This window comes from Canis aureus, chromosome 3, assembly GCF_053574225.1.
Source record: "Canis aureus isolate CA01 chromosome 3, VMU_Caureus_v.1.0, whole genome shotgun sequence".
NCBI classification, from domain to species: domain Eukaryota; kingdom Metazoa; phylum Chordata; class Mammalia; order Carnivora; family Canidae; genus Canis; species Canis aureus.
The window spans coordinates 72,509,683-72,521,751 of record NC_135613.1 but is presented as its reverse complement, the minus strand read 5'-3'; the positions used below and the strand labels follow the sequence as shown (position 1 = coordinate 72,521,751).

The 12,069-nt window shown below is 45.2% G+C and overlaps 1 protein-coding gene across 9 annotated transcripts in view; it reads left to right on the top strand.

Moving 5' to 3' along the window:
- The window catches only part of SIK3 (SIK family kinase 3), a 245,268-nt gene that overhangs the window by 213,989 nt on the left and 19,210 nt on the right, over positions 1 to 12,069 (top strand). For 5 of the 9 annotated variants that reach the window (XM_077893650.1, XM_077893648.1, XM_077893646.1 and 2 more), the window contains exons 9-15: positions 142 to 285; positions 728 to 805; positions 934 to 1,043; positions 2,432 to 2,585; positions 2,839 to 2,994; positions 6,235 to 6,305; positions 8,550 to 8,693. In XM_077893650.1, the coding sequence (XP_077749776.1) occupies positions 142 to 285; positions 728 to 805; positions 934 to 1,043; positions 2,432 to 2,585; positions 2,839 to 2,994; positions 6,235 to 6,305; positions 8,550 to 8,693 (857 nt within the window). The remainder of the gene's footprint in view (positions 1 to 141; positions 286 to 727; positions 806 to 933; positions 1,044 to 2,431; positions 2,586 to 2,838; positions 2,995 to 6,234; positions 6,306 to 8,549; positions 8,694 to 12,069) is intronic. The other 4 variants (XM_077893651.1, XM_077893649.1, XM_077893647.1 and 1 more) reach the window with 2 other exon arrangements.

Here is a 12,069-nt window from a genome sequence, read left to right as displayed (position 1 = left end):
CTTCCTGTTCTTCTCCTTCTGCCCCTCTCTGACTCTCGACAAGAAGGTGCTTTGGTCCTCGAATGTACTGTTGAGAGGGTTTTGGTTATTGACATGCCATTTCACCAGGGTTTTTAACTCTTTTCCCTTCTCCCTCGGTAGTCATTAAGATCAGATGCCTATGATCACTATAGTGCAATCTACAGCCTGCTGTGTGATCGACATAAGAGACACAAAACCCTGCGTGTCGGAGCACCTCCTAGCATGCCCCGAGCCATGGCTTTTCAAGCACCAGTCAATGTCCAGGTGGGCAATAACTCCAGTGACCTGATTTAGGTCAAGTAACATGGCGGGGAAGGGATGGTTAGCCATCACTCACTCACTAACTGTAAGAGAGTTTCCTGGTCTTCCTTACCTCTGTCCCCTCCCACCTGTCATCTTTTCCTTTGTCAGAGGTCAAGAAGAAGTCAGAACCTTTCTTTGGCAGAGAGAGGGTGGAAGGGTATCCCAGTACTCAGTATGGACAACAAGAGTTGCATCTTTTTTTTTTTTTTCTTTTAAATAGCCAGTCATCAAGAGAGACTGTTTTCTCTAAAGAATGCTTCCTTGTTGTAGCTTCTAAGGGCAGAGGAACCAAAGACTCAGGGGTAGAAACATAGACTTTGGTAACCCAGAATCCTTTGAAAGACCACCATGATTTCTGTCTAGCATGTGAAGTAAGAGTGTGTACATATGTACTACTTTCCAGGCAGAGCAGACTGGTACCACTATGAACATCAGTGTTCCCCAGGTGCAGCTGATTAACCCAGAGAACCAGATCGTGGAGGCAAGTAGTGACCTCAGAGGGCTGTTTGCCAAAAATCACTTTCTTCCCCATACCTTTGCTCCCTTTCCTGGCTTTTTATTTTGAATTCCTTTTTATTTCTAATTTGATTCTATTTCCTTCCACCTCAGCCGGATGGGACCGTGAACTTGGACAGTGATGAGGGTGAAGAGCCCTCCCCTGAAGCATTGGTCCGCTATTTGTCCATGAGGAGGCACACAGTGGGTGTGGCTGACCCACGGTGAGTATCTGGCCAACAGCCCTGGTTAATACTGAAGCAAAGAAGTCTCACCTGACTTTCAATTCCTACCATGGCTCAGTTTTCCTACTTCGTTGTAGCTCCCAGATGAGATCAAATCCAGTGGCTAAGACATGTATTTTTTTTTAGCCTAGTTCAGGGTCCTGACTTGATCAGACTTGATGTGGCCACAGAATGACAGAGCTGTCCCTTGTGGATGGTGAGCCAATAGCCATCATCATGTCAGTTGATCACAATACTTTGGTGAAAAGCATGGTAGCGTCTTGGCTCACAAAAATTGAGTTCTCCTGATCTAAGTCATAAAAGCACCCCTTAAAATTCATCCAAGTTTGACAGCTTTTAGAGATATTATTTACTATATGTTCTAATGCAAGACTCATCTTAGAAGGGAGGACAAATGATACAATGTAATTTATGTAAGTTAAAAGTTGTATTAAGCGAGTGAGAATCCAAAAACATCCCAAGTAAGTCCCAGTTTCCCAAAGCATTTTCCCAAAACAGTCTTTCAGTATGCTCGCTGATGCCCTCACATGGGAAATGTACCGAAGGCTGGTTCTCTGTTTTTGTTCTACATTTGAAGACTTTCAACATTAAAAATAGCCTTACCTCTTTTCTGGATATTTCCTTTACTGTGTTGGGAAGAGGTTATGGCAAGAGTTCTCTTGAGAGTTCAGTTAGGGGCAAAGCTGGTGTTATTATAAATACCTTTTTTCTCTGAGTGATTTCCAAAAAAGCCTCTCGAGGCCTGCTGATTGTTTGCTTTACATTTCTCATTCTCGGCCTACGATCAAACAGGCAATAGGGGAACGTTCTGGCTTCAAAGACTCTGTCAGCTGCAAAGGGGTGGAGTCCTGTGTCACCCTGTTAGTGGAAAGATCTCTTATTTTAAAGTGTGCTGTAAGCCTTACACAGCACAGCAGCCCTGCACATCCCGGGCTTATCTGACCCATCAGCACAGACAGGAATAATTGCATTCTTTCCCTGGTGAATCAGTTGCTACTTCGGGTAGCCATTGTTTTAGTGGATGCTCTATGTCCTCCAGAAGCTTGCTTGTTCACCTCTAGGCTTTGAAAAACTTCAGCTGGACTGGTGCCAGGATTTCCTCTTGGCTCAGAGCTGTTGGTTTTACATGAGTGGTCAATGAAGAATAGCAAGCCCTAGTCCCAAAGGGTAAAATGGCAGAGAGCCAGGTTCTATACACTAGGCTTCTACTTGCTTTGGGGTCTTAGAAGTACAGATTTAGGAGGAAAGTAAAAAAGGTAAAATTAAAAAAAAAAAATGCTGAACTCAGCAGTTTCAGCATTTGGGTCTATATGCACTTTGGAGTGAGAATATTAACCAAACCTCTCTGTCATCCTGTTTCCTATCAGCACGGAAGTTCTGGAGGATCTGCAGAAGCTCCTGCCTGCCTTTCCTGGAGTCAACCCGCAGGCTCCGTTCCTACAGGTGGCCCCTAACATGAACTTCATGCACAACCTGTTGCCCATGCAAAATTTGCAACCAACTGGGCAGCTTGAGTACAAGGTACCTGGGTGTGGGAGAGAGCTCGCCCCCCAAGAAACACATCTGAGCTCCCTTGAGAGACTTTGAGGGACCTTGCCCAGGATTTCAGAGTCTCTCCTTATGGTGTCTCTTGCACAGCCCCTTGGGTGAGAGGGGCAGATCAGTCTGAGCACACTGGAAGGATCCCTTCATTTCAGCGGATTAGAGTCCCATTCCCTTCTCGCCCCTCCTTCCCCACCTCACCACCCTGTCCTGCCCACTCTGCTTGCGACAGGAGCAGTCCCTCTTACAGCCGCCCACCCTACAGCTGCTGAATGGAATGGGCCCCCTCGGCCGGAGGGCATCAGATGGAGGAGCCAACATCCAACTACATGCCCAGCAGCTGCTGAAGCGCCCACGGGGACCCTCCCCACTTGTCACCATGACACCAGTGAGTAGCAGCACAGGGCATGACCTACTTTCTCAGAAGCTTTTGATAAAGAAGCTGTGGGCCTCGGGCTGGGAACCCAGATCGCCAACCTACGTGTCTGAATTTCTTCTTGCTCTAAGCTTATGATGCTCAGTGTATTCCTGTTTCTTTCAGGCTCATAGAATTTACCAGACTTAATTTTTGGCCACCTTCTTTACTTAATAATTGCCACCCTAAAGCCTGCTCCTAGAACAGGTCATCCTCAGTGGGCCACTTACAGACACACTGTTAGGTGCTACCACAGTGCTACAGTCCAGGGAGGGGAGGGGTCACAGTGGCCTCACTGACACAGCCCTCCCACCGAAACTCCTCCCTGCCCAAGGGCAGTGGTCCCTAACAGTTTTCTCTAGAATGAACTGCTCTTTACGCTGGTTTCAGGAATCACCTTCTCACTGACCCTTTCTCCTTCCATTAACACTACTTCGAAGTTTTGGTACAACCTCAATCACTGATTATTTGGCTTTCATAAGCTCTAACCTAGTCAGTCGGTGTCTCTCAGTCCCATCCTTTTTTTTTTTTTTTTCCCATCCTTTTTTTATAAATAATGATCACATTCAAAAATTCTTTTCCTCCGCTGGGTTCTGTTTATTTCTGGTGATTTTCTTGTCATAGGTCAACTCATTCATTCGTTTGTTTCTTCATTCATTCTCAAAGGACCATACAATTGGGTGCTAACTATATCCACAGCCTTTACCGGGTGTTTTTAGGGCAGTGCTTCACAACATTCCTCTTATGGAAGACCTTTTTTCCCCTTCAATCCATCATGAGATTCATACCTCTGTAAAATGCAATTAAAGTGAATTATTGAAAAAAATAAAAAATAAAAAAAAATAAAGTGATTTATTGGAGAAATAAAATTTTTAAAATATACAAAATATAAGCCTAAATTTTAGCAGACAGAATTACCCTGTTAAATTGCTATAAAAATTTCTAAAAGCTTACTCTTAATTTCTGTGCTAACCTTATCATAGATTGGTAACAGCAGTTTGTGGGCTGACACGGCTCCACCATGGATCACACTTTCAGTAACAGGGCTGTCAGGAAAAGGAAAGGATTGTATTCATAGTTCTTAGCCCCACAGAGCTTATCATATTGGGAAGACAGGATCAACATATGTGAAATGTTGGAATACTAGGAAAAGACCATGTGTGATTAAGTGCCAGAGTATCACAGACCGGGAGATGTCGGAGGTATGCAGGAATGGGCCAGATCAGTGCAGGTTATGAAGGATCTGGAACCGCTTTGTGGGAGGCAGAGTGACGTACTCCGTCCACTGGAACTGTTTTTACCAAGATCACTGACAAGCTTTTGTTGATAAATCCGGTGGACATTTTAATCTTTATCTTGGGGGCCTTCCAACTATATCAGTCACTGTTGACCATTTTTCTTCTTTGAAATACTGTCTTCTTTGGCTTCTCTGATCCCACATTCTCATTTTCTTCCTGCCTCTCCTTATCAGGTTCCCTTTCGGCTTATTCCTTTAAGTTGGTGAAACCCCAGTTTTGCCTCACGCCCTGTTTTCATCTCATTTTACACACCCTCTCTGGCTGATCTCTTCCACTCCCGTTTCCATTACCAAGTGATTGTCCAGCTCAGAATGCTCTTTCTGAGTTCTCCACTTCATATGGATGACCATGTAGAGTTAGTTGGCTATCCTACCAGTACTCGACATGTCCTCACATTTGAATTTGAGATGTCTTCCAATGACTGCATGTAACCATTTTCTCCTCCTGGGTGACAGGGACTGGCACAGTCATTCTCCTGGTCATGTAAGCTAGGAGTGTGGGGTTTCCATTTAACTCCTCCCTCTCCCTCAGCCCTACATCAAATCAGTTAGCCAGAGCCCGCCTCCCATCATCCTCCCTTGCTCCTTCCTCTCATCACTGTCATCCTTTGCTGAGATTAATAAAGTGGCCTTCTCACCACCCTCCTTGCCTCCAATCTTTTCTCCTCATCCTCACCACCAATCCCTTCTACACTGCAGCTCAAGCAAGCTAGCTTTCTGGAATATAAATCTTGTAACATCATGTACCTGCCAAAAATCTTTTAATGACTCACCACTGCCCTTCCTCAGAATATGCCTCTTAGTATGGCATTCAAGGCCATCTATAACTGGCCACCGTGTCCCTTTCCTGCCCCATCCATAGCCACTTCCTGCCTAGCCCTGTTCTCACTCCAGCCTCATGGAACTGCAATAAGGGATCCAGGCAGCCTAGCAGCCTTTCAACAATGGAATTATTCCCAAAGTTTTCATTTTGTTTTATAATGATCTTCCATTTTAAAGTTCTTTCATACTAATCAAAGATGGCCTTTCACTCTAGTGTCTGAGGCATGGTGATTATGTGAGCCACTAGGCTGTGAGGAGCTGTGAAGGATGTACAGCATTCCAGAGTCCTCCTGTAGATGAGGAGAGTCACAATAATGCGTGCATTGTGGTGGTTCTCATTTCACATATCTGTTTTGGTGGGTAATAGCTATTTTAAAGCATTGAATTGCAATCACACAATTATATGTTGTGTACTAAAATGTACTGCGAAAGAACCATTATGCATTTTCGCAAGAAAGACATCTATCTAAACACTGGTGATAACATTAACATGAAACAACAGGCCAGTTCCTAGATGCTCCAGGTAAACAAGCTTCTCCTGTATTTTCAGGTCCTCAGACATCTGTGCAGGCCTTCTCTTTTCTCTCAGTCTAGAAACCCCAAAGGCTTGTGACCCTTTCTTTTATATGTGGCCAGCTCCTCTTTATCCTTCAGGTTTCAAGTGAAGTGTCACTTGAAGTGAAGCCTCCAAGATGCTTTCCTGATTCCCAAAGGGGCCCTGTTAGAAGACCAGGTCATGTTGTTCTGTAATTGTCTGTCCCCTTCTCTCCGTCCTCCACTAGACTATAAAGTGAGGGCAGGAACTATATTTGTTAATTCACATCTCATCCTGGAACATGGTAGACATTCAGCTCTTTGTTGGATAAATGAACAAAGATGAATCAGAGGAAGAAATCCCAATTGAAATCACCTGCTCGAGGTAAAAAATGGAAAGCTAGGAAGGTATGTGAAAGATCCAGATAGCCCAAGGGTCCTAGAAACGGTTTTATAAATAAGAAAATGAACAGAAAGGCCTATCCCACACCTGGTTTCTCAAACGAGAGGTATTATGAAAGAAGCGCCACCTTGAGCTTTTCCTTCCTGTCTCTCTGCAGGCAGTGCCAGCAGTTACCCCTGTGGACGAGGAGAGCTCGGATGGGGAGCCAGATCAGGAAGCTGTGCAGAGGTAATGTGACATCTGGCAGTGCTTGCAGAACGTCCTTGGGCAGGCTCCCCCTGCAACCAACGAAAGGTCACCTCTGCCCAAGGAGGTGGTACAGTGCAGCTTCAACATTTGTGTGGTCTCTTTGCTCAAGCCAGATGGCATGTTCCTCCCCACATGGAAGTAACAGAAGACTACCCAGAAAATGGCATTTCTGTAAGCGCCATTGGAAGTCCCCTAAGTGACAGCAATAACCATAAGAACTTTCTTTCTCCTCCCTCCTTCCTTCCTTACCCCCTGCCTTCATATTGCAACTCTGATAGTATTCACAAGGCGCAAAGCCTGCTCCTACCTGCCAAGAACTGTTTACTGAGAAGGAATTGGAGATTTGAGATGACAGTGATCCTAGCTAGTCTGGCCATGGACCTCTGGCATGGACTCTTCCTTTCCAGGAGAATGAATACCTCTTGTACTGTTTGCTGTGTGCTTCTTCCATCCCCTTGTACCAACAAAGAGATAATGAAAAAAAGAATATGGGATTCGGGCCAGGGACAGATGCAAATATCCCTTGTTTGCAGAACCTTGTTGAGAGATGCCTAATTCAGAGAACGGCAGTGACCATCAGGCATGCTGTACTGTTTGTTTTACCTCAGTCCCGTTAGCTGTGGTCTGCAGCTCCATGCATGCCCCCTTGTGGGAGTTGTCTTTCTTATTTTCTGGGGTGGGTCGGGGTGGGGGGGTTGACCAGAATCCAGCATGTATTTTCCCAGAAATACAGGTGTTCTTCAAAATTATATGTTTTTCCCTTGAGGGAAGTTGAAATAAAATGGTTTTCATGGGCTCTTGGGGAAACTTTGGGTGTCTTTATCAAATGGATATTAAACCACTGATGGCTTACTCTTTGGCAAGTTTACATACCACTAATGGCTCTACAGTCTGTTAACTGTTTTTAATTTAAATGGGCAAAGTAGTTAAGAATGAAGACCACTTTTTAAGAACCTGACAGTTGCTGGCCAGTACTCTCTTCTTTACCCATAGTAGCTCTGTATGAGAGCTGCTCTTCGTAAAGAAACTGGTCCCATTTGGAAAGAAGAGTAGAGAACAGGGTGGTGGCAGGTGGGTTACCTACAGTTTGGCCAATAGAAGAAAATCTTTGTAACGTTTTTCCCCCTCCTCACAATGCTTTTGTCTCTATAGTTTGCTGATACTAGGGTATATGATGTGCCAAATGGGCCCTGCTGGTGTCATGAAAAAAAAAAATTCAGGAACTTACTGCCTTTCTACCTTAATTAGACAAGTAGCGTTTCACTTTATCTTGTCTTGGACTTTACTTCCTCCAGCTCCACCTTCTTTCTTCTATAGACCAACATTTAAAGGGTAAAGTGCCCATCGGTCCTGACGTCATGGAGAGGGATAATGCTTCTTTTATGCATGCCCAAGAAGAGCAGCAGTGATAGAGGAAACCATTGGCTACATGAAGGGGGACCGTAGCTTATTTTTGGTATTAACTAAGTAGTGGATCCGATAGATCTTTAGAATGAAAGTCATCAGCTTGTCAACTCCTTAGCTTTGAAACTTCTGTTTTCTTGCCTTGCCTTTTTTCCCCTAAAAACCAATTCTGAACATTTTATGTGGTTTCATTTCTTCATCCTCTAGAGAATGTGGTTCCCTTGGGACAACATCAGTTTTTCTTCTCTGATGGCTGACTTACAATCATGGGGCATGAGAGAAGGGGTAGTTTTGGAAACACTCATCCCCAAGTGGAAGGATCTGTTTTCCGTGACTTGTAAGTGAGGACAATCTCAAACCCAGGGGGCCATTGGGATCTAGAGATGTATGTGGAACCCTTCTGAACATCTCTCTTGGCTCATCTCTAGGAATAATCCTTAGGGCGCATTTCCTCTGACTTGAATTTTGGAAATTTGGAGGGAAAAGAGGAATCAAATTAACAAGTGGGAAATAAATTCTTTTACCAAATGGAATGAAGGAAGGAAAATCAATCTTCTTCGTGAGCTCCATCTGTTTTCTCTCTTCTCTTAGTGGCTACTCTTAGGTTCAAAATTCAGCCACTTCAGTGGTAAGCCAGCTTTTATTGGCCAGCTGACCATGTTTCCCTTTCATCCAGCCAGGGATCTGTTTGCCATGGAGCCCTTTTGGAGCTCTGGCACGATTTCATTCTGAGTGCTTTGGATTAACTTCTGATGCTTCTTGGTGAGGAATATTCCTATCTGTCTTTTTTACTATGAAATGTGCTCCTGCTTGTTGCAGGTACTTGGCAAATAGGTCCAAAAGACATACACTGGCCATGACCAACCCTACAGCTGAGATCCCACCGGACCTACAACGGCAGCTAGGACAGCAGCCTTTCCGTTCCCGGGTCTGGCCCCCTCACCTGGTACCTGATCAGCATCGGTGAGTAGCCACATGAGCTATGTGAGCTCCTTGAGGCTCATCGGGCAGGCACCCTTCTTGCTAATCTTCCAGTGAAGGTGACTAGCATCGAGACTTTAAAGTAGCATCCTGAGCGTACATCTTCTCAACTCCTCTCACTGAGCACTATGCGGGGCATCATGAGATTCTTCTTTCCCATTACCTCATGGACATGTTTATGGTCTGCAGTTGCTTCTCGTAATTCTAGGTGTTGACTCATAGATGAAACTGAACTTGAAACCTATGAGGAGGTGAAGTTCTCAGAGGCCAGCTGGACATGGGAGGATTTGTAGCCTTATCAATAGACTTGACCGTTAATAACCCATCGCCTTCAAAAGAACGAGCATATCTTACCATGTTACCACTGAACAGAACAGTGAGCTTGGACCTGGAGGAAGGTACATCCCTTTGTGAATGGTAGAGCAGAGATACTGCAGTCTCTTGAATGTCGTGCTCGAGAAGTCATTCTCACAATCATATTCTGATGGCTGAAATCTTTCACAAGGTCTCTCTTACATTTGTAATTCATCCTCTTGAAGAAATAACAAGCTTAACCTTCTTGGTCAAGAAAGCTTCGTAAAATTGAATCTCAGGACACCTGGAAACACGGGTGTGGCACGTTGCTAGATTAAGAAAGTGATTACTTTCTATGAATATTTCGATGACTAAAATTCTTAGCTGTGTCCGCTCTAAAGCTGTCTCCAAGCTTGTGGGCCACGCTTTCCAGGCCACCAACAATTGCTAAGCTGATTTTATTTCAATCTTGTTGGAAAGACAATGAAAGCAGGCTTGCTTGAGAAAGTTGAAAAGCAGTCAGGTTCCAAGGAAATGAAGTTTATAAATGTGTTGTTATGAAATCTTGTAACCAGCTCACACTGGCAAGCTTGACACAATGTTTTTATTGTGGCTAGTTACCCATCGGGTGTCCTTATAATCAGCAGAGACCGTGGACTCTGCGCAGACAGAGACTTAATTAGTGCCCTGTTGGCACTCTGAGAGAAGGAAGATAAGCTATTATAGATGACCATGAAAAACAGTAAGAATGGTCTGGTCAGAGTAGCAGGAATGATGGCTCTCCAATAAAAACTCTGGTGCAGAAAGACAGTATTTTCCTAAGGAAAATCTCTCAGGACCTACATTATGAGGGCACTATATGAAAAGGGACTTGGAGTGATTGTTGGAGAGGTGCCCCTCCCCACCCCATCCTCCCCCTGCCTCCTCCCACTTCCCCCTGCCTACCCCCCTTAAATTTTCCATGATTTCTCAACACCTCTGAGCTCGCCACTGTTACCCAACACAACCTTTATTTCTTTATTCTCCTTGTTTCTATCGTCCCCGCCTCCACGGCCTGACAGCTTTTTAGCCTTCATCAGGGTCTGTGGTTGAGCGGAAGTCCTCTGGGTAGCCTTTAATTTTATGTGTTCCTCAGGAGACACTCCTGTCAGGGAAACATGAAGACCAGCCCCTCTCACAGAACCTCTATCACAGGGCCTCTATCCTGTCCACGCGTGTGTAGTAAGGAAGGCCACACTGGCCACAGCTCTGTGTGTGTGTGTGTTGCCGCCCTGCGTACAGTCACTGTCAAGGCCTTGCCTGCTGGAAATGTGTCTGCTGTCTGTTTTCGTGTGAACACTCGTGGTGGAGTGTTTCAAGGGTTTCCTGTGGCCAAGCCAGTTTGAATTGGAATGAATGCTTGATGAGTGGCAGATTGTGCAAGGCGAGGCACTTACGCAAACTCAGCCTATGGATGGGGTTACTGTAAAAACACGGCAACACAGGAGGGTGAAGGTAGTCTGCAGAGGACAAAAGCAACTTCGCTGGGCTGTAGGGCACTGGAAATCGGGGGGCCTAGACAGATTATTGAATTCCTCCCATTTCCTGGAGGAAATGCAAGAACAGCATATATATCTTTTCTTTGGGGGTGTAACTCATGAAGTCCAGCATGGAGACAGAAGAGGGGTCTGATCAACCTTTTCCATCCTGGAAATGTGTAACTTAAAACCTAAAATAAATTATAAAGTGTAATTGGAAAAATGAACACAGGATGATTTTTTTATCAAGGTGGGGAACCAAGTTCCTGTTTGAAAGGTATAGCGGGAGTGTCAGCCTGATACGGGGCTGTCCTGAGTTTGAACATGATTGCTAATAAAAAGACAACACAATGGATACTGTGAGTGCTTCTGAAATGAGCATCTCCATCAGAACTGTTCCTCTGGAAAAAAAAAAAAGAACTGTTCCTCTGAAGCTCCTGTGCCCAACTGACCAGGGTCAGTCTTCCCACAACCTGGGGCTTCTGGAAAAGTCATCAAATGCCTGGACTGGGAGAGCTGCTCTGTCTCTTTTGTGTAGACAGGCTGAATTACCTGCTTGGAGAACACCGCTTTCTGAATGAATCAGAAATGGGTCCAGTAGCAGAAAATACCTAAAGCATGAGTCCAGTTTTAGGAGAGAATGGTATTTGCTCGTTTTGACTCCAGACACCTGAAGTAGAAACAGACGTAGGAAGTACTGAGGAAGTGCTCCTGAAAGCAGCTTTTGTGATCACTGTTTCTGGAGCGTGTCTGCCAAAATCATGCATCTTTTGTGTTACACACGTATGTTTGTGCTCATTTCATCAGTGCACCACTGTGTCAAGCTTCAGGTAGAGCCAGAAACCGAAGTCATCATTAGCAAGGAGAGGGTTCAAGGCTTGCCTGCGCGGCCACAACTCTGGACCACTCCGCACAGCCATCAGCCACCCCCCCACCCTCCCACAGCCAGACCCTCCCCGTCTGCATTGTATTTGAACTCGCTTATCAACCTGCTTCCTTAGGCACATTCTGCTTCAGTCCAGAGTGAGTAGCTGGCAAGGCGGTCCATCATTTCACCCATAGTTCAGTGTGGTATCATCTCTGCCCTGGACATGAAACCCTGATCCTTTCCATCAGCTGCTGGAATGCTGCCCTGGCAGTCTTTTATCTGCTTACCTCAACCCATAAACATCTCTTTCTGATTAGCTAACAAGGAGAGGTGTTAGCTTCTAACTCCCATGCTGTCTTACGGATTCCTTATCAACAGCTTCTTTCTTTCTTTCGGTAAGATACCAGCTCCGTTCCGACTGAGCAGTGGGATTTGGTCCACACGATTCCTCTTTCGCTGGGAGGTTGTGGGGGAGGCGTGCTACCCTGAGAAGTTAATTTTCACAGTGCCCAGCTGTATTTGCGTTGACCAGGTACGCAACGCAGGATCTTGAGGCCCACGTTCCTTAAGAGTGTGCCATCTCCATCTGGGGATCAGGAGTCCCCCTGTCATCCCGCTTGAACCTCCACCCTCCACTTTCTAGCATAAAACCTCTAACTTCTGGGCCAGGCATTGGCCA